The 26,066-nt window shown below is 39.9% G+C and overlaps 1 protein-coding gene across 1 annotated transcript; it reads left to right on the top strand.

Moving 5' to 3' along the window:
* Window positions 1–4,431: 4,431 nt before the first annotated feature.
* On the top strand, window positions 4,432–26,066 carry MTMR7 (myotubularin related protein 7). Its single transcript, XM_053458906.1, has 14 exons — window positions 4,432–4,552; window positions 9,929–10,051; window positions 11,612–11,774; window positions 12,309–12,466; window positions 13,020–13,148; window positions 14,398–14,532; window positions 17,089–17,221; window positions 20,855–20,964; window positions 21,851–21,976; window positions 22,608–22,657; window positions 23,054–23,254; window positions 23,976–24,110; window positions 24,509–24,635; window positions 25,497–26,066. The coding sequence occupies exons 1-14, from the start codon at window positions 4,529–4,531 to the stop codon at window positions 25,851–25,853; spliced, it is 1,971 nt and encodes a 656-aa protein (XP_053314881.1). The 5' UTR covers window positions 4,432–4,528; the 3' UTR covers window positions 25,854–26,066.

Raw genomic sequence — 26,066 nt, 5'->3', positions numbered from 1 at the left:
CAAGAGCAGGTTGGTTTCCTTGACCAGGGTATGTGCTTCAGAGGCAAACGAGAGACTTCGTTATTGTGGGATGCACCTGAGCGAAGAGTTATTAATAATGTGCTTGATGTGCTTGCTTTTCTCAGTTGGTGTTGGCAGTGATAACAATGTCTATCCTGTTTGGAATGGTGACAGTAAACAGGAATGCTTTACTGTATTATTTTACAAATAACCACAATTAAAGCTGTAATGTCAGTTTTCTGTCCTTCAGAAAACATCACAGTGAGGACAGCATATTAGTTATAAACAAAAAAGGCATAATAAGAAAAATGTAATTTACTTTACTGAGAGTGGTAGATAAGTGGAACAGCCTCCCAGGAGAAGTAGTAGATGCTAATACAGTAAGGGCATATACACATGTATGGGGTAAGGATAAATCTATGCTAAATGTAATATTCAGAACAGCTCACTCGAGCAATAGAATCTTCCATATATATATATATAAAATGAAAAACCAGGTACTAGAGAGCTACAAGTTATTTCATCCCTGGAATATAAATCCTGCCAACTAATATGATTCACAAAATAAGCTAACAAGAACAATTACATGATCAATACTATAAAAAAAATAAACATAACCATAATAAAAAGATAACCAAGCAGTAAACAATTAGAAAAAACAATTATAAATAAAAGATGATAATAATAAGTAATCAGAATTTGTCAGTATATATAAATCGATAAAACAAGACAAGATTTCAGCGCATACCCAGAGAATACCATTCAAAAAACACCTGTCATAAATATTAGGGATTCTATCACACTATAGGGCCATATATTGCTTAGCCCACCACTACGTCAAAGTACCCCAAGTTTGGCGAGTCCTATCAAATTTTACATGGCTATATTGATTACCAAGAAGCTGAATCAGTGGGACTGCACTGCAACGTAACCCAAATCAGACTCTCAAGCAATGTAAAGCTTTGTTTCATGTACTTAATAGTCATTATTATTCTGCAATCTGAATGTGTATGCTTTTTATGTTTAGTTTGTATGTAAATTGATGTTCGTAATTATTGAGCACGCAAATATGATGGGCATGATGTTGCGTGATCCTGCAGTAATATTGTTACTCCAGACAAGCAAGGCTGTGACGTGTGGATGGTGTGATGATGAGGATGTTCCCCTGTCCTGATGCAATCTATGACCATATAGTGTGACCCAATCTCCAATATTTTGATTTTAACCCCTTTGTGAGCAGTGATGTGCCAAGTACGTCATGAAATAACAATCCTACGATAGCTGTGATTTACCTGGCCTTTCAACGCGAAAATCATTCCTGCTTAGGTCTACAGCCTATCCTTCCCATTCAGTGTTAAAATGATCACGTGCATGTGTAAGATGACAATATTTGTTAACATTGCATTTGTCTCTGCCTCCCTCCTGCTCACTCTGTTCATAGAAGCGAGATAGAAGACTCTTGATATGGAGTTCCCTGTGTCCATTCACTCCTTTGGTGAAGAGAATAAATACTGTAAGTACTCGGGTATAATACGTACAATTTACCCTCTCTTCAAGAGTCCTGAAATGGGGGTACATATTATACCCAAGTACAACTTTGTTTATGATGCATGATCGTTCCATAACAGTGATTGTGCAGTGTTAACCCCTCCAATGACACAAGATCAGATACTGGGTGAATTTTGTTCTGCATGTGTCCCATTGCCATAAGGTAACAGTGGTTTTTACTACCAACTGGAAATACAGTAGTATATTGCGTTGATCGTTGGATAGATATTTACTGGAGTTCCATCGAGATCCCGCATACAGATGATTTGAGGCGATTGACTTTAAACAGAGACGGTACTATATGGTTTCCTAATTGGATTGTTTAGCTTAGTGCATGAGAACTTTGGAAGTGTAATAAGATACATTTGTAACTCAGGAGATAGTTACAATTGAAAGTCCATGTTGCATTTTTTGTTTGTTTAGACAGATGTATTTAATTAGTGTCTGGCAGCAGCGTGATTCACCGCGGGGCCCTTGGGCATCTGCCCAGTGTGCCCATACGTTTAGTTGGTACTGTACCATTTGGTCCTGCAGCTGGGGGTTCCAAATTCGGTGGGGAGGCAAGGAATAATCTTGTAGCAATGCCTATGATTACTGAAAATATTCTATTTATTTTATGTATTCCCTTTTTAGTTCAATCATATCTTTAATATTGCCACTTAATGTATTATTTTGCTGTTAGGGGTCAATTTAATTACCTCTTTTTTCTCTCTATAAAGTGGAGAAATAGCTCAATATAATTTGGGGTGATAATTTAAGAAAATGGACATTAGAGTAGGGCTGCAAAAACTAATTGATAAAATCAATAATAATCGATAATGAAAATCGTTGTCAATGACTTTCATTATCAATTAGTTGAATCGATTTTATCGAATATAAGATGAGGGTTTTTTCAGAGCGAATGCTGTGAAAAATACCCCTCGTTTTATAATCCGACCACAAAAAAAGGTCAGATTATAACACTAAAATCCAGATCCCTGCAGCGATGCGGAGGATACTCCTCTCCGGTGAACATCTGTGCGATGCGCGCAGACAACCTCTGCTACTGCCCTTCACTTCCGCTGGGGCTTCACATGACCTTCCGGTGCCGGCCAGCAGCAGAGGTTCACCGGCTGCCCCCACTAGACACCAGGGAGTATGGGGAGGCAGAGTGGTGTCTCAGGGGGTTTAAGGAATATCAGGGGGGCAGAGTGGCATATTGGGGGATTGTAAGACATTTCAGGGGTCAGAGTGGCATATCAGAGGGCACAGTGGCATATAGGGGGTATAAGACATATCTGGGGGGGCAGAGTGCCATATAGGAAGGTTTGTGGCATATCAGGGGGTGCAGTGCCATATAGGGGGATATAAGGCATATCAGGGGGCACAGTGGCATATAAGGGGGCATAAGGCATATTGGTATAAGGCATATATCAGAGGGCAGAGTGGCAAACCAGGGGGCACAATGACATATAGGAAGGTATAAGGCATATCTGGGGGCGGAGTGGCATATCAGGGGGTATAAAGCATATCTGCGGTGGAGTGTATATAGGGGGTATAAGGCATACCAGGGGGGCCGAGTGGCATATAGGGGGTATAAGGCATATCAGGGGGGCACAGTGGCATATAGAGGGGTATAAGGCATATCAGGGGCTATAAGACATATTGAGGGCACAGTGGCATTTCAGGGAGGCAGAGTGGCAAGCCTTGGGTCAGATGTGCATAACTGGGGGGCAGGTTGGCAAATAAAAGGAAATAAAAACAAGACATTTTTCTCAATCATAGTTTTTATTAAATATGAAAAAATAGTTTACATATTAATACATATTTACTAGTAAAACTTTTTAGATATTAAAACCTAGTGTGAGAAATATTGTGCTTAGGTTCTTGTAAAATGTATAGCTTTTATTATTATGTCAGTAAAATAAGAAGGCAATTAGAGAAATGCCATTGTGATAGAGATAAAAGGGTACATGTATGCATGCAAGGCATCGCTGCACTCGGGGGATGCGGATGAACACAAATTGGCGTTTTTCCTGCAATTGCGCAAGAAATCCAAAGCAACATTGAAAAGAACATCTACAAATTGCAAAAAATCTAATTCCCACAGACCTTGGCAGAGATTGGCGATGAAATGGCTGGCTAAAAAAAAAGTGTCCATCTAGCCCTAGTGAAATATCCCGGGTTATATACTTTTCAATACTTTTATGGCGTCATTTCATGACCTCTGAATTTAAAAAAAATAAGCATATTTTGTAGTATTTGCCCTATAATGGCCCAAACAAATCCTAGACATATAGGGGGGATCAGGGCAAATTAATTAATATATTTGGGGTGTCTTCTTGCCCACTGGCTTTAGCCGAGTGAAATTTATATAAATATAACTGTGGGAAAAAATGCGTTTTTTAAATTTCTCCCCACTTTTTTAATATCTCAAAAGAAAGCCCTGTTAGTGCCGAAACAGGAAAGGGACGGCAAAAACACAAACATTGCTCCGAGGCCTGAGGCGTAAAATAGCTCTGGTCCTGGAGGGGTTAAGCAGAATTCAGAATACACATGCTATGTTTACTTCATGGATGCACGTGTCTGTGTTATGTATGTATATTCATGTTTATATATATATATATATATATATATATATATATATATATATATATTATATACATGTTTACACACAAATAAAAATGTATAAGGAACGGCCTCCTAGCCGGAAAGCCCTGCACGCTGTGTGCATGTACATAGCCCAGCACTGAGCATCCCTCGGTCCCCGGCTGCTCCCCACACACAGCGGTGTGACATTCCGCACGCACATCCCGTTACTCCAGCATGTGATTGGTTAATGGCTGTGACAACACATTCCCCGCAGCACCTGGAGGGGCGGAGCCTGCGAATAAAGCCATTACCGTCCACATACTGAGTGCGTCGCCTCGGCGGAGCAGCCCATGGCTACCGGGATCCCTCTGCACTGACCAGCACGGCTCCGGCGATCAGCACCGAGGCCATGGAACACATCAGGCTGCCTAAGGTTAGTGGGCGGGGGAGGAGCGGCAGCGCCATGCAGCGACTCACCCCACTCCGGGGCATCAGTGTACGGGGAGGCAGCAGGGTGACTCCACCATGCAGTAAATGAATGAGGCTCGATTCCCGTATGGACTGGTGACACCTGATCACCGGATTATGTGTCTGTGTGTTGTGCCCGGTACGGGGTCCGGTCCAATGCATGTTACAGAGAAGCGGGCCCGGTCTCGTGGTGCCTCGGAGCTGCTCTCCAGCACGACGTCCTTGTGATGATACATGCTGCCTATTCACGGATGGTGGCTCCCAGTGATACTCATTAGATGAGACAGACTGCTGCTGGTTCCATGATGATGACAGTAAATACAGTGAGCTTTCAGAGGTCAATAGAGGCCTCAGCCAAGGAGATTGTATCTGCAAAGAGGCTCTCATATGGCCAACAGATAAGAGCCCTCTCACACTAAATAATAATAATAATAATAATAATAATAATAATAATAGAGCATCTAATATGTTAAATGCATCTGCTTGGCTTAATGTGATGTCTTTATGATAATGTTAGAAAATACATTTAGAAAAGTGTAAATTCGTTATCTGTACCGGATAATATTCTCACTTGTGAGATTCTTTTATCTAATTGCTGTTGAAGCTAGATGTCAAAACACTGAATACTAATCTGTTCAGGGATAGAAATAGATTATTTCAAGTCCTGATGTTGGGGTTTTCATGTAATGGGTGTAATGCTGGAGAAACATTCGGTTTTTGTTTTTTGGTACTAGCTGTGGACGTTGCTTCACCTTGATTTATCACACTCAGACAATACACACTTTGCTTATTACGGTATATATGTAAGTGTTTACATTACATGAGCTGATTGTACACACGGAGGCTGTACAATGGCACGGAAAGCATGTGGTCTTGCCAAGGCTTTACAATTTTGGAGTGGTCAAATATTTGTTGATGATAAAGACCACTAATGGTCCCATCTAAGTGTCCCTGAAGTTGCCTCAGCTCTGTTTGTTTGATTTGTCAGTCATTTGATACTTCAATTGGAATTTTATTGGCTGAATTTACTTTGATACCAGTGATCAAGCAGTATATGTGACATTCTGGTGACAGTACTCCCGTCAGTGTCTGGAGGTGAAGTAGTACTAATTGGAGCTATGGATGCTTTGCAACCAGGGTTTTATTTGGAATAACCTGGCAAGCATTGCATTTTGAGGACATCACTGGGAGTGTTGGCAGGAGAGTTTGTAGTTTCAACTCTATTACTTTTAATTATGAAAAACGTAATGTTCTAGATTTTTCCAGAAGGGTTGAGCTGGTCACCTATAATGCAAAATGAAACGGGTGAGGAGACATTGAAGAGATCTCACTAACTATACCTTATACAATATTTTCCTGTACCATAAGCTCACTGAGGTTGGACCTTCATAATATATAGGGGAGTAGAAACTACAAATTATTAACTTAATGAACTGAACTAAGTCCTTTTCCCATTATCACAGCACAATAATTCATCTCCGCATGCTTTAGACCTGAGTGTAGACGGAACATTAGTGAGTAAGCAAGGAACCTGAGCCTGTGCTCAGAGATGACATACAACTTGGGGATGTGGTCCTTTTCTCCTTTAGAAAATCATCATGACCTTGTAAATTGGTAACCTAAAGCAATAAAGACGTATCACAAATACCAGATCAAGATGCTGTGGAAGTATATTGCGTTACCCAATGCATAATCAAAACGCAAACCACTGAGGTCGCAATTTAACTAGTTTAGATTGGTTTGATGCAGTAAGTGACTTATAGGCAACTGTTGTACAGGTAATGGTTTAAATGGCAGACAGCATGATATAGAACACAAAGATAAGATTAAGGCTGGTACATAAAAAACTGATAATATGTTCTGCTCTGGCCAAATAATTTCTTGGCTGATAAGGATGACCTTTGTTTGGTGACTTAACTACAAAGGCTTATGTTATGTACTTTTGATTCTTTTCATGGGCAGTACCACTGAATTTATTTTTAATGCCTTTTAATAAAACACTTATTGACATGCTTGCATACATTTCTGCTTCAAAATCATGTTAGGGGGTATTACCGTATTATTATTTAGCACCAATGATTTACCCAAGGCTACTTACAATAGATGCAGTCGAATGGTATGATCAAACTAGGACTGACAAACTGATACATTATGTAAGTTAAAAGTTGTATACTTCTCTGAAGAAATGAGTTTTGAGAGGGAGGGTGAAAGCTGAAGGTTTGATAGAAGTGAATTTGCAGAGGTATGGGGCAGTGCAAGAGAAGTCTCTAAGTGTAGAGGTCAGGGAGGATGAGAGCCTTAGTCCATAAGAAGAACGTAGAGATCGAGCAGGGAGCATCTTGTTATGAGGGCAGAAATATATGGGGAAGGAGTACAATGGAGGGCTTTTTAGGTTAATTTGAGGATTTTAAATGTAATTCTTGATGAGATATGGAGCCAGCGGAGGGTTTCACAGAGTGAGGAAGCAGCAGAAGAGCAACATGTAAGGAACATAAGCCTATCACCAACATGTTTTGGATAGATTGCAGCGGAGAGAGTCAAGGTAAAGGAATACCAACCAGAACGGTGTTCGATGTGAGAGATAATAAGGAAATGAACTAGGGTTTTTGTGGCCTTTTTTTGTGGCAGATGGAAGAAATGTTTTTTTTTTTTTTTTTTAGGTACAAGCGGCAGTATCTGGCGAGGCATAAAGTAGAGGCTAAATCAAAAATGACCCCAAGGCATCAGATATATTCAAGGGGTATGACAAGACAGACTAAGACAAACTGATACATTAGGTGGAGAGAGCCCAGCTCGCAAGCTTACAATCTTGAGCATAAGGCACAGAGAAAGGGTGAGAGGTAGTGTGGTGGTCGTATCAATGACAAGGAGGTTCTAGCAGCTAAGATGATGCGGCTTTTCTAAAGACGTGAGTTTTGAGATGTTTCTTGAATGTCAGAAGGGAGGGTGTTTGCTGAAGGTTCCTTGGGAGTAGATTCCAGAGATATGGGGCCGCTCGAGTGAAATCTTGTAGACGGTTAAAGGAAGAGGTGAAAAGTTAGGAGGAGAGCCTTAGCCCATTGGAAGAACGTAAGGATTGAGTAGGAGAGTATTTGCTTATGAGGGCAGAAATGTATGGAGCCGTGTTATGGAGGGCCTTATATGTTAGTACCAGGATTTTAAATTTAATTCTAAAGGTAATTGGGAGCCAGTGGAGGGTTTCACAGAGTGGGAAAGCAGAAGAGGAGCGGCATGCAAGGAAGATGAGCCTAGCAGCAGCATTTAGGACAGACTGTAGAGGAGAGTGTCAAGACAGTGGAATGCCAACCAGAAGAGTGTTGCAGTAGTCAAGATGGGAAATGATAAGTGAATGAATCAGAGTTTTTGCGGATTCTTGGTTGCTGAATGGGCAGATGCGAGAGATGTTTTTAGGTGCAAGCGGCAGGATCTGGCGAGGGACTGAATATGAGGGATGAAGGAAAGGTTAGAGTCAAGGATGACCCCAAGGCATTGGGCCTGGTTAGTAGGAAAGATAGTCGTGTTGTAAATGGTGATAGAGAATTCAGGTAGTGGAGGGAAGATAATGAGTTCAGTTTTAGAAAGATTAAGTTTCAGGTAGTGTTGTGACATCCATGAAGAAATAGCAGACAAGCAATTGGTAATACGGGACCTGAGAGATGGAGAAAGATCAGGAGAAGACAGGTAGATTTGGGTATCATCTGCATATAGATGATACTGGAGGCCAAATTGATTATTTTGCCAAGAGATAAAGTATAAAGAGAGAACAACAGAGGGCCAAGGACTGAACCTTGGGGGACACCAACCGAAAGTGGAAGGGGTGATGATGTCTTGACAGAGAAGCTTTTAGGTAGCATTATGACATCCAAGTAGAAATAGCAACCAAGCAGTAATACAAAGAAAGGAAGATTTGGAAGAGAGGAATTTAGTTAAGTGATTTTACACAATTTGCTCTAGCATCTAATCAGTTTATTGTCCCGGAGGAGCAGTGCAAAGGATAATTGGCTCTGATGTTTAAATACAGTAATGGTTCACAGATGCACTTTAAGACAACAATGGACCTTTTGTACCTTACCCTGAAATGTAACTATGTATCTTGCAGGGGTGATTTCCTTAAATTACATCATCAGATTATTGAGAGGAGTTGACTCATGGACTTCAAATTAAGTTACTGAATATTGCTGAGTATGAATTGATACAGTTGCTTAGGCAGTTTTCATTGTGCCATGTTGGCCTACACTTTATAATTTTTATTTTTCTTCTTTGTCACCGGTTTGTTTCTAAGCCTTAAGTTTTTCTTTATATTTGGATATTATTCTATCTCACTTTTGATGGTATGTTGTAATGCATATAAAGTAAACTAGGCTTGACAAATGAAATGAAGAATGTAGTAAGGACGTGATTAGCTGGCAGTGCTGAGTATCTATAAGGCCTGGTAATTTGTGTGTATATGTCATATGTTCAGAATGCACAGTTACAGGTGGTTCCAACACCAAAGACAGTTACATAGCTTTTGCGACCTGGTGGCACTGATAAATTATTGGAAACAATGACACTGCTACGCATTAGACAAATGCATTTACAAATTATGGGGAAACTCACTGGACCAAGTTGGGAAATTCATTCTTCCAACGTGGAGTTGGAGTAGAGGTTAAGCCATTTTTGTCAACAGGGTTCCAATGGACTTTAGCTTCCAGCTTGAAGCAAAGTTGTGTTAAAACTCAAGGTTATGATTCTTGGGTTTTCATACTAATGGTTCTTTTTGTCTAACGCAAACATTTTGTGAATAAGCGCAGAAGAGAAAACGTAAGTTAAGTTACTTAAATTTGTTTCCCAACCACAAATGTGCTGCCGAAGTGTGACCATATGGCAACAGCCGAGGCCTAGACTGGGCTAGGCATATGCCTCACCACATGCTACGTGATCATGAAAGCGTAATGTGAGGCGTACATGTCCAAATGGAGGTCATTCTTACATCGTTTGTCAGACGTTGGCCTTAACATGTCAGGGCCGCCTCAACGTCTCTGGTCTGGCCCTGCAACAGCCTATCGGTGCCTACTTTTGTGTCACATGAGTTTATTCTCAATCCGAATTGGGTTTTACCAGTTCATCTGTAACTTTGTAGCTCACAGTGGGCGTTTGCACTAAACTTGGCAGGGATGAGATGATGTGCCAAGTCTAACTGGACAGCACCATGGCTCATAATGGTAAATGCCTAAATGATTGTCACATTGGTATTTTATGAATATCATGTGTATAGCGCACGTGTACTTTTCTTGCTAAGCTACATGTGATTATACAAATATGGTCAACAGAATTTAGCCCTTCTCTTTTTGTGTTGCAGGTTGAAAACGTTTGTTTGATTGACCGGAACTCCTCCAGGAGGCCAGCACTGGGAACATTGTATCTTACGGCTACACATGTCATTTTTGTAGAAAATATATCTGAAACACGCAAAGAAACTTGGGTATGTTCAGTATTGACATTTCATAAATACTTTTATGTGCAGAATATTATTTTGGATCTATAGAAAAACTGCGAGGACCACATCCTGCCCATTATCTTTCAGGTGAATTCAGTTATCCCAGAGGGCAAATGGTGCCCTTTTCTGGCCTCCTGCTAGACATTAGAACAAAAAATTGTCTTTTCAAGATAATTAAAAAGTTGACACAGTTTCTGTATTTCACCTGAAACTGATTTTACAATATTTTGCTTATTTGGATTTTTACATTTGGATGGATGATGTTTAGATAACTGTTTTTTGTTTTATTTTCTTACATAATACGGACAACCACATTCTGACATACCTGTAAATGCTTAGTCATTACTTAACGCTAACTGCGTTTAAAAATGTGTTTTATTGATTGCTTCAGAATCCAAAACTGGAACCAAATCAAAGGATAATTGGCACATTTTAGAAACAACCAGAATGAAATCTATCGCTGTTATTTTTAATAATATGCATCGGTATAACAAATGGACACTCCAGCGATCATATGCTTTTTAATAGCAAAGCTGAGTGGTCCCTTTTAGATTTTTATTAGGCCACCCTTGCAAATTCATGGAGGGATTCTACAAAATAACTCCATATGCACCCCCCTCCCTCCAGCTACTTGGCTTTCAGGAATAATGTTCTGCCAAGCGGATCTCCTGCTCCCTGCGCTTGGCGAGAGTTTCAGGAGTCTAAAGAGACTTCAATGAGGGAGCTTTCCTCCCTTCTGACTCGTGCTGCAAAAAAAGGATACGCAAGTCAGGAATACACATGAAAGTACTAGCACTAGACGGCCCCTTCATGGAAAATGTGGTTATAGTTAGTTATTTAAGGGGGAATAAGCACATTTCACATTATGTTTCGTGGAGTCCTTTTGTGAAGAGTGCATAATGGAGAAACGTTGCAGTTTTTAGGTTCATGGTTTCACCAATGGATTGGACGGCTTGGATCCATCATTCTCCTGGTTTGGCAGGCATTATGTCGGCATCTGGTCCCCTAATCACAGCCGTCCAAAGTCATTTGTTCTAAACTCTATGTTGAAAGCTTATGTGAATCTTCTTACTCCATGAATCCTGGTTCTTTTCTCCCCCTAGCTTGGTTTCCTTCCTGTCTCATCTGTTTTCCCATCAGTTTAATTAACCCATTAAATTCCCACTCACAAGCTCTTTCTGTCTTTCTCCCCTTACTCATCTTTATTCTCAGGTTAAGACACCAGCTTTACTTCTTACTCATCATCATCCCAATTTGTTTTGGTTACAGTTTTGTCAGCCTTATACCTTCTGCATGCTTATCGTGGCTGTTTAAGACACATTGTGTTTTTTTCTGCATAACCCCATGCCGTTTCCTGGTTTCTTTTATCTCTCCCTCTCTGTCTTCTCTTCTTTCTCTCCTTTTCCTCTCTTCTCTCTCTCCGTTTCCTCTCTTCTCTCTCTCCGTTTCCCCTCTCTCTCTCTCACCACTAGACCGATTTGGTATTCCTTTAGAACACTCATTATATGAGAACTCTGTGGATTGATGTGCTTTTATTTCTTGTAGATCCTTCACAGCCAAATCTCAAGCATTGAAAAGCAGGCAGCAACTACTTCTGGCTGTCCATTGCTTGTTCGCTGCAAGAACTTCCAGGTCATCCAGCTTGTTATTCCTCAGGAAAGAGACTGCCATGATATTTATATATCCCTGGTTCGACTCTCGCGACCAGGTATGTTACCAAGAGGCTTCATTTGTAATTCCACGCCTAGCCAGACCCTGGTTGCCAAACCCACAAAAGAGCTGAGACAGCCTTTTGATGCCCAGGTTCTAAGGTACTTTATTAAGGACCCAAAAGCAGAAGTAGCCTCAAGGCAGGCCAAGTCCAGCATTAGGCTTGTACCCTAATTGGCTTGTCCAACTCTAATAAATAAAAACATCATCAGTCCTGTTTCAGCAGTTCTTAATACCTTAAACTCGGGATCAAATGTATAACTCTGAGCTTCAGACTAGATAAATTGTATTTCACGTGCAGCATGGAGCCAAAAATGGCCACCTTTGTTGTTCCCATGGTTAAGTACAAGTTAATACATTGCAACTAATAAGCCCTGTAGGGCTGATCCAGAATAAAGGTGTTCGCTTATGGTCAGGAGAATGATATAATTATGTTTTCAAAAATCTATGTCAACACTCTATTTATTACTATTGTGAACAGAAACATTTTGTATTAACATTGTCCATGCTTGTTTGTTTTTTTCTCTGCCAGTTAAATACGAGGAGCTATATTGCTTTTCTTTCAACCCAAAGCTGAACAAAGAAGAGCGGGAGGAAGGGTGGAAGTTAATTGATTTGAAGGAAGAATATAATCGAATGGGTCTTCCAAACAGCCTGTGGCAACTTAGTGATGTCAACCGTGACTATAGAGTGGGTTTTTTTGTTTATTTTGATTAAAGGTTGTTTTATGTCCAAACATTTAAAAAAGAAAGTGTCATGTCACAGGACAGCACCCCCACAATGGTCGGTCATGGATACCATTTAGTGCCAGGAATGAATGTCCTATCCGACACTTCGCCTCTTAATGCCTCAAAAATCGTTCTTGAACAGTGGCACACAGGGGAGCCTAATCACCTAGGCAAAAGGGCTGCTGTTGCCCCTAGGTCTGCTGCCCTAGGCTTAGTTACCCTTGAACAGAATACTCCTCTAGATGATGTGGCTAGTGGAAAAAGTAAGCAGAATGCCATCAGGTGTGTGAGTACATCTTCCCCTTCTTAGGTTTGTAGACAATCTTGTTGCTCTGTGTATTTCTTCAGATTGGGAACAGTTGAGTTAGGCTACCAAGTTTCAAACAATTGTACCTAGCTGGAGAGTAACATAGGCTGCTGAAGCCTTGAGTGGTCACTTTGAATTTGGCATTAATGACATAGCTTACTGTACATGTTACATATATTTCAACATTGTTTTCTCTTCTATTTTTTAGGTATGTGACACATACCCAACAGAGCTCTATGTACCCAAATCTGCTAATGTGCCAACGATTGTAGGCAGCTCAAAATTCCGAAGCCGAGGACGCTTCCCTGCGCTTTCATATTACTGCCACGATAACAATGTATGTACGTTTTGACCGCGAGCCAGTATTTGAGGAAAAAAATATTTTAATTTGGTCCTATTCTCACCCGATCTATGTGTGTTTTTATGTGCTTTCTATTCACTTAGAAAGGTGCTGGTGATGCAGAGTTTTGAGCTGTTGATTTTAGCCTTGGATTTAAGGGGAAGGGAGGGAGAAATTAATATAAATATTATATATTATATATATTTTAGTAAGAAGACTGGAAGCAGCATTGTCAATCCTAATCTGGGGTCTACTGATATTCGTGCTTTCCATCTACTTGTACCGTAAAGGTTATTTAAAAGTGCTGTTCCACCTACTCAGCACCTACACGTTTAATTTAATGCAGCATTAGAAACATCCTTTCCCTGTGCTGCTGAATGATCAAATCAATCTTAATCTTAATTATTTCAAGTGTTAACCTCTTGATACTTTTTACCCCCCCAAACACTTAACTGTAATATCGAACAAAAGCAGGCCGCAGGTTGTTGCCATCTCATTAGCATGCACATGGAGCTTATTTACTAAACCAGGAGTTACATTTGCATATAACACGTGCTGTTGTCTTTAATGAGAAATGTATTAAATATGTCCTGCCCCCCCCAGCTTTACTGCTCCCTAGTAGAGTCCCTTAAAATGCTAGTGCCAGCGCAAATGTTAGTTCAGAAAACGAGAGTCAATCAGCATCTCAGAAATAATCCAATAATCAGTACGTTGTGTCTGTATAGCTATATTTTAAAAAGCTATATCATATACTTCTTAGAGGTGCCTTTCAATGTTTACCTTTCTCTTGAGGAGGCATATATTCTATTTATGATCAGGAACAGTCTACCTTACCTTCGCTGGCTGCTCATTGTCTGCCTTTGCAAAGAGGTTTATAATTGAATGAGATGAAGAAAAGAGCGGCGTAATTGGCTTCAACAGGAAATAACAGCGTAATATAAATGTTAGTAGATGTTGCAGACGACTCTGTACAATGTAACACGGCATCTAAATGCGCTCGGAAGACATTTTGTCCGCGCTCTAAAATACTGGTCTTTAAAGCACTGGAGTATTCTGTCGAGCTGCACTTCAAGTACGTTGATTCACCATGGCGTGCACCGCTAAATTTTAATTTGCATTAAGAGAATACAATATGCATAATATGTCTCTGCTTTTTATTACTTTGCAGCAGGCCAAGGCAGGCTAATCGCGTCCCTCAGACATTTCTTGTATATGTGTAATGTCAGCTTAGTTTTCCTCCTTTTAGGCCTCAATTTGTCGGAGCAGTCAGCCCTTGTCTGGTTTTAGTGCTCGGTGTCTTGAAGATGAGCAGATGCTGCAGGCTATAAGAAAAGCAAACCCTGGAAGCAACTTCCTCTACGTGGTTGACACTCGGCCAAAAGTAAGTGCGATTCTGCATTACCAAGTACGAACGCTTATTAATGGCAACTTTAAATTAACCTGACAGAAAGATCTAAAGGTGAACAACAAATACAGTGGGGTAAAAAAGTATTTAGTCAGCCTCCAATTGTGCAAGTTCTCCCACTTACAAAGATGAGAGAGGCCTGTGATTTTCACCATAGGTACACTTCAACTATGAGAGACAGAATGAGACAACAAAGTACATAAATCACATTGTCTGATTTTTAAAGAATTTATTTGCAAATTATGGTGGAAAATAAGTAGTTGGTCAATAACAAAAGTTCATATCAATACTTTGTTATATACCCTTTGTTGGCAATGACAGAGGTCAAACGTTTTCTGTAAGTCTTCACAAGGTTTTCACACACTGTTGCTGGTATTTTGGACCATTCCTCCATGCAGATCTCCTCTAGAGCAGTGATGTTTTGGGGCTGTCGCTGGGCAACACGGACGTTCAACTCCCTCCAAAGGTTTTCTATGGGGTTGAGATCTGGAGACTGGCTAGGCCACTCCAGAACCTTGAAATGCTTCTTACGAAGCCACCCCTTAGTTGCCCGGGTGGTGTGTTTGGGATCATTGTCATGCTGAAAGACCCAGCCACGTTTCATCTTCAATGCCCTTGCTAATGGAAGGAGGTTTTCACTCAAAATCTCACGATACATGGCCCCATTCATTCTTTCCTTTACACGGATCAGTTGTCCTGGTCTCTTTGCAGAAAAACACCCCCATGCTTCACCGTAGGTATGGTGTTCTTTGGATGCAACTCAGCATTCTTTCTCCTCCAAACACGACGAGTTGAGTTTCTACCAAAAAGTTCTACCTTGGTTTCATCTGACCATATGACATTCGTCCAATCCTCTTCTGGATCTTCCAAATGCTCTCTAGCAAACTTCAGACGGGCCCGGACATGTAGTGGCTTAAGCAGGGGGACACGTCTGGCACTGCATGATTTGAGTCCCTGGCGGCGTAGTGTGTTACTGATGGTAGCCTTTGTTACTTTGGTCCCAGCTCTCTGCTGGTCAATCACTAGGTCCCCCCGTGTGGCTCTGGGATTTTTGCTCACCGTTCTTGTGATCATTTTGACACCACGGGGTGAGATCTTGCGTGGAGCCCCAGATCGAGGGAGATTATCAGTGGTCCTGTATGTCTTCCATTTTTGAATAATTGCTCCCACAGTTGATTTCTTCACACCAAGCTGCTTGCCTATTGCAGATTCAGTCTTCCCAGCCTGGTGCAGGTCTACAATTTAGTTTCTGGTGTCCTTCAACAGCTCTTTGGTCTTGGCCATAGTGAGGTTTGGAGTGTGACTGTTTGAGGTTGTGGTTGTCTTTTATACTGATAATAAGTTCAAACAGGTGCCATTAATACAGGTAATGAGTGGAGGACAGAGGAGACTCTTAAAGAAGATGTTATAGGTCTGTGAGAGCCAGATATCTTGCTTGTTTGTAGGTGACCAAATACTTATTTTACCGAGGAATTTACCAATGAATTCATTAGAAATCCTACAATGTGATTTCCTGTATTCTTTCCCCCCATTCTGTCTCTCATAGTTGAAGTGTACCTAATGGTGAAAATTACAGGCCTCTCTCATCTTTTGTAAGTGGGAGAACTTGCACAATTGGTGGCTGACTAAATACTTTTTTGCCCCACTGTAGGTCCTGCTCTCTTCTTTTACACATCTTATCCTTCTGTAAGTGTTATGTTAGGTCCTGTTTGCCCATTGATTGTACTATGTACTATATCAATAAATAATGATGCTAAAAAATACACATTTCTGTGGAAAGTCATTTTTTCTCGTCTGTCAGTAAATTTTGTTTATTTGGCATTGCTCTTTTTTCCTTGTGCCCCCAAACAAATAAACAAGATGATCTGTGATCTCCGGGGGCCAACGATTTAAATTGTTAGAAAAATGTGTGGTACATAGTTACCATAGGAAAATTAAGATGCACATGTGCTACAGACTAAAGTGCTTATTTCTCTTCATTAAGTCATTGCTATTTCCTGACGTTAAACCTTAACAACAAATAATCAATAATAGTTGCTGATGGGTGACGTAGTGTTAGCTCTTCATTGTAGCCAATTGATGAAACAAATGATAGACTGCCCCCTGCTGGACAGAACGAGTCTAAGTTTTATAATGTTGGTGTTTTATTTTGCTTGTAGAATGCTTAAGGGCACACACACTCAGTGGCAGCTTTATCAGGTACAATCATAGCCGCAACTCCATATGTGAAGCTTGTAGACATGAATGGGATTTAAGTCATTTCATTTAAGTGATATGTGGTATGATTGTTGTAGCCGGACATGGTGGTTCCAGCATCTCAGAAACCGTTGACCATTTGAGACTTAAACTCACAACAGTCTCTCGCGTTTACAGAGAATGATCTGTATTTATTTATTCTGTAGGGGCGAAAACCCCTAATTATTGAGAAATGTTAATAGTGGTGTGCAGAAGGTCATCTTTAAACATACAATGCACGTTTTGGAAGTGGACATATATAAATGTTTTGTTCCTTTTTTGTTTGTTTATTTCCAGCTGAACGCAATGGCAAACAGAGCAGCAGGGAAAGGTTATGAGAATGAAGATAATTATTCAGATATCAAATTCCAGTTTATTGGAATCGAGAACATCCATGTAATGAGGAACAGCCTTCAGAAGATGCTGGAAGGTAATGCATTAATGATATGTGGTTTTAAAGAGAAACATCCACTGTTTTCTATGACTAGATCAGTATCAGAACGGTTCTAGTGGTTGCATTATATTATGTTTTCTGGCAACCGTATTGAATGAAATGACCTCCTTTGCTTGGCCAAGGGAAGTGAAAAAGCAATGATGGATTGTGCTATATATAATTATATCCCAATTTAGACACCTGAAATGTTGGGGGGAGTCTAATACTCTGACGCATCCAGTCTCGAGAGAGCCGAGAGCCGAGTTCAGGTGAAAACAGAGGCAAGGTTTTGTATATTTAATAATCCAGTTGAACTGGACACAATATAAGGCCAAACAAGGGATTTTGTGCATAGAGCCCAAATCATTTTTTTAACATTTACTCATGCAACGGTGACAGTCCCTTGCAGAACATGTCTCCTTTAAACGCTTGTTTTCGTTGGACGTGCCTCTGACGGCTTTGCTTAGGATTAGTGTGTTTTGCCGGCTGGTTCCAGTACTGTTGACTGGTCCAGGATTCCCATGACTTTTTTCAGCACAAGAAGACATCCGATAACACCAGGTAATAGGATCTTAAAAGAAAGTGGAACGTACAAGTGTGTTACTGAAGCTAAATTTAGATAATCTACGTCAATAGGTTTGTAGGGTAAATAACTCAGACATGCTCACTTTCCTTTTTTAAAGATAAATACCCTGATTTGAATATAAATGAAGCAGAATTTAAACAGACGAGTTTTGATAGTTAAAGTTCTTCCGTTTTGAGACCTTACGTGAACTCCATCTGTGACCATACATTATCCAGAGATCTGACCGCTCTGGCACTGATTGGAAGGAAGCTGGAAATCTTGGCACTGATTGGAAGGAAGCTGTAAACATCCCAAGCAAGTTGGCGGTTAATTCTGTTTAGAACATGGAACGCATTCTTTTAGTAGCCCGTTACTATCTATATCCATCTATACTACTTGAAAACAAGCTTAACTGACATTAAAGTGTCTGGTTTACGAGCTGTTGAGGGGTCTGTTATGAGTAGAAACCCGATCTCTAGCTTGACCTCTGTAGATAACCAAGGAAGACCAATTGACCACTTTTAACCTGTGAGGTTAGTGAAAGAAAATTCAAATATTGTGTTCCACACTGAAGCCGGGGGCGTTCCTGCTGACGGCAGTGGGAAACACCCCCATTTAAAGGAAAATGGGCTGGGGGCAGGGCCTGTCAAGACCCCGCTCCTGCGACCAAGAGGATTCGGGTCTAGAACCGGAGAAGCGGTGCTTCACCAGACAATCTCCGGGTCAAACCCGGAGAGTTCCCAGGTATGCCCATAATTGTGTAAATGGGCAAATAACATCACAGACTACTCAGACGTATTTTATATTATGCATATGGTTCCCACAACAAGTGATATATTATTTCTTCAAAAACATACATCTAGAATCAGTATTGGTGTTAGCCTGAAAAAAAATGGTCCACTTTTGTGACATCCTGAAACATTTTAATTTCCATAAGCTTTGTACTGAAACAGAACTGTGGCCATTGATGTTATTTTATTTTCCTTTGTAAATTAAGAAAAAACCCAAATCCGTCGAGTTTAACACCTTACATGGAGATAACTACCAATATAAACAGGTCCGTATTTACAGGAATCCATTGAATAAGATAGAACAGCCTGTGTAGATTGTTGTCACAAATGTCCAAGTTGCTCTTAACAAGTGTAATTCTATCCATGAGAAAGACTGAGTGGTTTTTCGAACAGTCTGTGCCGATACATGAAGGCCCTGAAAACCAGTTGGGCCACAAAGGCTACATTGGGGACAACCGTTGCATAATTTGTACTTTTTTGGGTGAGGTTCCAACAGCTTGCCCTACTCTGACTAGGATGTCAAGGAAATGCTTATGTTTGGTTATAGTTGTCCTGGAAAGAGGTCATCACTCCTTTCAGCTCTTAGTTTCTTCTGATCTCTTTCTCTCGTCATAGCTGGATATTTCCCTTACCGGGAATATTTGTGGACATGTTATATCTAGAGGTTCGCAGTACGCATTGTGATTTATTTTTATCATGGTAAATATTCCCAGTATGTGTCGGGTTAATATTGAATCCTAAGTATCCGCTTGAATTTTCTCAACATTATATAGATTCATCTTTGTTGACCCTTTAGAATGTACTATTTCTGGCTTCAAACTTCCTGCTTCCTGACTAACCGCAGGCTAACCTGTGATTGAATGGGGTTTACTACATCAAAGGTGTTTATATACAGCTGGAAGGCTGTATAAGAATGACTTCTTTTTCTTCAACATACTGTTTTGGGCGAACCTGCCCTTGTCTGTAAAAATAGTTAGTTGAATGGTAAATGGGAACGTATCAGAACTTGGCAATCATTTTCAAATAGGCAGCTTATTTGCTTAAAATTATCTTTAAAATGCAAGACTTTTGAACTGAATGGCTTGTTTAGATGCTAGCTTACAGAAGAGAGGCTTCTTTTTAAAACTCTAGCAACCATTTATGAACCGAGGGCCATGCAACAAAGCTTACGATTAATATTTAACGTGCCACCTGGTTGTAGGTTTATGCCCGAGAGGGTTGTACATAAATGGAACAGCTTCCTGTCAAACATGGTAGAGGCAAATACTTACAGGAATTTTAAGCACGCATATGGGACAGTCATAGAGCTATCCACGATCTGGGCTTATGTACTGGACTTCTCTAAGTACCGTATTTGCTCGATTATAAGACGACCCTGATTATAAGACGACCCCCCAAAATCTGAATATTAATTTAGGAAAAAAAGAAAAAGCCTGAATATAAGACGACCCTATAGGAAAAAAGTTTTACCAGTAAATGTTAATTCATGTAAACTATTACATTTTTTAATAAAAGCTATGATTGAGAAAAATATTTTTTTGTTTTTATTTCCTTGTATTTTCCAACCTGCCCCCCAGTTACGCATATCTGCCCCCAGGCTTGCCACTCCAATATGGCACTGTGGCCCATGATATGCCTTTTAACCCTCTACATGCCACTGTGCCCCATGATATGCCTTTTAACCCCCTATGTGCCACTCTGCCTCCAGAAATGCCTTATACCCCTATATGCCAGCGAGTGAGCTGTTGTGTGTGATGAGTTATTAGAAGAGCTTAACAGGAACGCCCTTACTGTAATGTCAGAGATGGGTAGGCTTAGCACTAAATACAGACCGGATTCAGAGGCCCTGCTGAAATGTTTTAAACATGAATATTTAAGAATAAGTTTATTTAAGATATATTCCATAATAGTACATAATAATAATAATAACAAAAAGAAATATTGGGGAAAATATATCTATGTGGAACAGCACATTTAAGCTAACTGTGTGACAAGAGCCTTGTCCATTTATATGCGTCTGTTCTGTACACTTCTGGGATTTTCCTCTGGAAGTCCTATTTCTAAAGGAAAAGGGCATCTTTCATGCGAATCACAGATTGTCCCACAAGAGGGAAGAATCAGGTAGACTTATAATGAAGGGATGGAGATGCTGCTCTGATTTCAAAGATTTGGGGTATCAGCAATGTATTGATCTATGATTTATGTTTGCTGTAAAAAAATACAGTTAGTAAATATAATCCTTATTTAGATTTTTCTTTTTAAAATCTTTTACAGTTTGTGAGCTTCGATCCCCTTCTATGGGGGATTTTCTGTGGGGATTAGAGTCGTCAGGATGGTTGAAGCACATAAAAACTATACTGGATGCGGGTATCTTCATTGCAAAGGTATTTACATTGCCATATATTTAATATGTTGAAGGTTATGGCTACAAACGGCAATTGGTGGTTGCCTTGGTGGAGTCTCCTGACCCAAAACTCTTTGTAAAATCAGCTTATGTTACGCACACCCAAGCCTTCCCGAAAGCATATGTTTATATATATTAAATGTAATACCACATTTTAAAGGCACCCTTAATTTCATACAGGTGTACCTTGTTTTTTACACATCGCTTCTGCATTTTGGCTTTATTTTTTGTTGAATAAATCGTGATCTGGTATAATACTGTGTGTTGCTGTTCATCGAGGTTGTATTTACCTAATTTTTAAACTTGCTAAGAAACGGATGATGTCATTATGTTGGATGCACTTTCTTTTTCACGCAGCTATATAACCCTAGTATTATGGATATTCATTTAAGTGGTTTGAAGCTTTGTATATTTTTGAGTCTCCTTTTTCACTCTGATCCTACAGGGAGTGAACAAACTACAATTTAAAGGAGGAGAAATGTTAGGACTAGAAGTCCTAACCTAAATCTATAGGGTCTAAGGGTTAGTGGCTTAGGGTGGTAGAACAGCTTCCTAGAAGAAATGGTAGGGGTTAACATAGTGTGGGAATTCAAAGATATGTGGGATAGACATAAGATTAACAAAAGGGTATGAGGTTTTTACAGCCGAGTAGATTGACCAAATGGTTCTTTTCTGCTGCCAAATTCTGTTTCAGTTGGACATGAAAAGTAAGTAAGTAGGGTATGTAGATGACTATATGATCTTCTCAATCCTTGTCATAACAGCAAACATAAGGCTAATGTTTAGTAAAGGCAGTGGTGAACTGCAGTTCTTGTTGAACGCATTTTGGCGTTCATTGTCTGTGCTGTGATTGCTGCTGTTTTCAGGCTGTATCAGAAGAAGGAACCAGCGTTCTAGTACACTGTTCAGACGGATGGGATCGAACATCCCAGGTTTGCTCCATTGCAAGTCTTCTTCTGGATCCCTATTACAGAACCATCAAAGGATTCATGGTAAGATCGCCCTTTCTTCCTCTGCATTTCATAAAGCTCAAGATTTAATTTATAGTGTTTGTGTGCGTCTTAAAACCACAAGGTGAACCTTTCACATTGTGCAGATACTTTGACCCTGAAACCATTTTGCTGTCTGTTTCCATTTGGATATGGGTTGTTATTGTAGACATTAAAAAGCTTCATGGTAAATAATTTATTTGCCAAATCTGAAGAAGCTTCCCATAGGAAAAGGGATGGGTCACATTTACTTAAAAGTAAAATCACTTTTAGCATGTTGCTGAAAATGGAATATAATTGACTAGTAAAGGAATATTGCGATTAAACCTGAAAGCTACCCCCCATCACCCATAATTCTTGGGGAATGTCAATAGTTTTTACTTTGCTAATCACTAATGAGAAAAAAATACACTCATTTAAACATTTAAAATGTGTGTTTTTCTGATCGCTATAGCAACCCATGGAATGGCCCAATCAAAATTGGTCACGATAGTGAAAAGACCCATCTCAAATCAGAATCACCTAACCAACCACCTTTTCTATCTACCGGTTCATACTAAATGTATATAATTTGGAAACGTTTGTGATGACAACATTGTAAGTGTGTATATAACATTCTTCCTTTATTTAACAGGCTTTAGTTGAAAAGGACTGGATTTCCTTTGGTCATAAGTTTACTCACAGGTAATTGTTGATTTAGTAATTTAGAACTCCCAAACTGTAACTAAACAAAAAATCCCAAAATGATAAAAAATAAATCACAGCGAGCACATGGATAATCAATGCAAGCGCATGTCCCGAGGCAATGCTATTGGTTCCCATCGGCTTGCCTTGGTTGTGGGTTGTGAGTCTGCACCAGGGGCCTATTCGTATCTTTGCCTCAAGCTCTCCTCACTTTGCACGTAAAATGATGGCATTCTGCTCTGTCATGATTAATGCAAACCACTAATTGAGTGAAACTTTTTTGTACTTGATACGTGCAAAAATGGTACGGTAGTTGCAGTGCTATGGGAATGATATCTTGGTTGGTATCTGTATTCTATGGTTTATATTTTTGGCCTTTACAAACGTCCTTTTCAGGTACGGGAATTTGGAGGGAGACCCGAAAGAAGTATCTCCAGTGATCGACCAGTTTATAGAATGTGTCTGGCAGCTCATGGAACAGTTCCCTTGTGTGTTTGAGTTTAATGAAAGGTTCCTGATTCACATTCATCATCACGTTTATTCCTGTCAGTATGGGAACTTCCTGTGCAACTGCGAGAAAGAAAGGCGGGAAATGAGGTGAGATTACATAGCGTGTGATACTTTCACTCTGGGATGGGGGCAGGATTCTGGTGACAGAGAAGGGTTAGGATTTGTGATAGAATGTAATGCTGAAAGCAAAGCAGAATTAGGCTGCGTTCAACCACTGTTTCTTCACTTCGAAAACCCAGCGAAAGTGGCACGTTCTTGGCTTTTTGTTGTGAATGACTTTTGGTGGATTCCATAAAATCCTAAACTTGTACTCCTTAAGCAAGTATTGGCATGTGTGTACCTACATGTGTTTTAACGCCTATAACGGCAACGTTGTAAAACTGTGCCCATTGTTCATGGCCTATTTGCTTAATGTGCAGAAATCACCTAGATTTTTATTCAGTTGAAGGACGGGGCAGTAAAATACCCTAAAATACCCCCAAGGTCAAAAAAAATGAGAATTTTCATTTTGTGGCATAATCTTTTTTTAATGCTGTTACCGCCTTGAGAAGAACACTTGCTGGGGTCCGTTGACACCTGATGTTGTTTTGACGTATTGAGTTGTCCATTTCTATAGAATTCATCTTGAAGATATTTTGATTTGTTCGGTGAACATTCAATTAACACATCAACTATTGTGTGTAGAGGCCATGCAGTCATCCAGTGTTTGGTAAAACCATGACCTAACCATGGTTGTATTTTAGCATTATCTCTGATCTATGAATTTAACAATCTGCTACTATTCTTTATTTCACCCTTCCTTATTCAGAATTCAAGAGAGAACCTACTCCCTCTGGTCCTACTTGTGGAAGCAGCGTTCGGACTACATGAACCCGCTCTACAGGAATGATCGCAGCCAGATGCAAAGAACTCTCCGTCCAAACACCTCTCCGTGCAGTTTCAAGTATGTCTCACTTCTTTCAAGAACATTATATTTACTTTTTATGGCACCTATTGATACTTTGTAGGAAATCATACATGGACAATATTAACTTGTGTTATATGGTATGAAAAGACCAAGACTGTATTTAAATTAAATTAGAAATTCTACATTTTCTGTGTGTGTGTGTGGTTGTGTGTGTATATAGATAGATATGTTTCCTTAAATAATTTTATTATTTGAGTTGTTCATATGCACTACGTACTGCTTGCACATACTCTATTCTGTCTTGGAGTGTAATAAATGTAATTTTTGGTTTGCAGTGCCTTTAAAAATGCACAGCATAAACAAAGGAGCCCCGTGTTAAAGAATAGAATCTTTGTGATCACACATTCTTATCCTTGCCCATGTATTCTGCACAGGTTTTGGAGGGGTCTGTATAATCGCTTTGAAAAAGGCATGCACCCTCGCCAGTCTGTGACTGATTACCTCCTTGCAGTGAAAGAAGAGACGCAGCAGCTGGACGAAGAGCTAGAGTTTATGGAAAAGGTATCAACAAACGTCTGTAGTGTAGACATAATGTATTATGTCTACACTTGGACATCAACTCACTACACAGAGCGATGGATATTTAGAACTCTATTAACCTCACCAGTAGATCTCCTCTTCATCGTCCCTGTCCGATGGCTGGCAAATTGATATATTGTTGGAAAAAAGTGATTACATGCCTTCTTCCACGACTAATTGACAGTTCTGGAGCTTGTGCAGTGTGTCTCATTCACAACCACATAAACTTGATCATTTACTACCCTCTGTTTAGCAAAATGTAGATCAGTTGGGGGGTGAGTACTCAAGAAGTTCAAAAATATCTTTGGAAGATTTGTTAGAAATACCCAGATAAAAAGGCTAATTGTTCCTTACCTACTGCCATATATTATTGGACTCATTTTTATACAGTGATTCTGGTGCAACGTTTGGAAAGTGGTTTTCTCATCTTAGCAACCAATGGATTGGTCCAGTTAGCAAGTATTGGTTGCAATTGTGATATGACAACATTGCACCAGAATTATTTTTGTATATATACATCTTATATGTCTCTGAAGAGCATAATTGACCACAGTGGGGGAAATTCTGACACATGCCATCACATAGACACAAAGAAGACGGCAGATAAGAACTATTCGGCCATCTTGGCCATCTCCTCTTAGATTCAGGACAGCTTTATGGATATACCATGCATGTTTTAAATTCCCTCTCTGTATTAACCTCTACTACTTCTCCACTTCACAAGAGCTGTCGAGACCTGTAAGATGGAATGTTGAGACTTGTCTGAACCTACGTATAATTTTGAGACAGAAAACTTCTTTTTTTTTTTTACTTTTTTGTAACGTCTCTCAATTTTTCTTTTAGAGGTTAATGAAACTAGAGAGCCAGGAGTCAAATTACAAGAAATTGAATGAAAAACACCGGAATGAACATTTAGACATCTGTACCACCAAACCTACAACTGTCGGTACTCACCAGGAGTATAGCACCGACCTGAAATCATTTCCTTCCCGTAGCCCTTCTCAAGGTGAGGAGGACTCTGCCCTCATTCTCACTCAGGATCACTTGAAAAGCTCCGACCCAGACCTGTCCAATAATAGTGACCAAGAGTCGGGGGTTGAGGACTTGAGCTGCAGGTCACCAAGTGGTGGTGATTCCTTACCAAGTGAAGACAGTGGCAAGGACCCAGATTCCGATGAAGCAGTGTTTCTCAACGCTTAAGGGATGCTTTTGTTAACCCTTTTTATTTATTTTTATATAGGGAGAAGTGCAATGTTTTCTTGGAACAATATGTTTTAAAATTTTTATCTGTACCCACAATGTAGAAGGGCAGAGAGGTAAGATCCAATCCAAGTATGATTTGTCACAATGTATTCTGTGATCTTTCCTTGTAACTACTTTAAATATTAGTGACTTACATTTGTTCTACTAAAA

Source organism: Spea bombifrons, chromosome 1, assembly GCF_027358695.1.
Source record: "Spea bombifrons isolate aSpeBom1 chromosome 1, aSpeBom1.2.pri, whole genome shotgun sequence".
Lineage (NCBI taxonomy): Eukaryota > Metazoa > Chordata > Amphibia > Anura > Pelobatidae > Spea > Spea bombifrons.
This window is presented reverse-complemented; position numbering and strand designations above follow the sequence as displayed.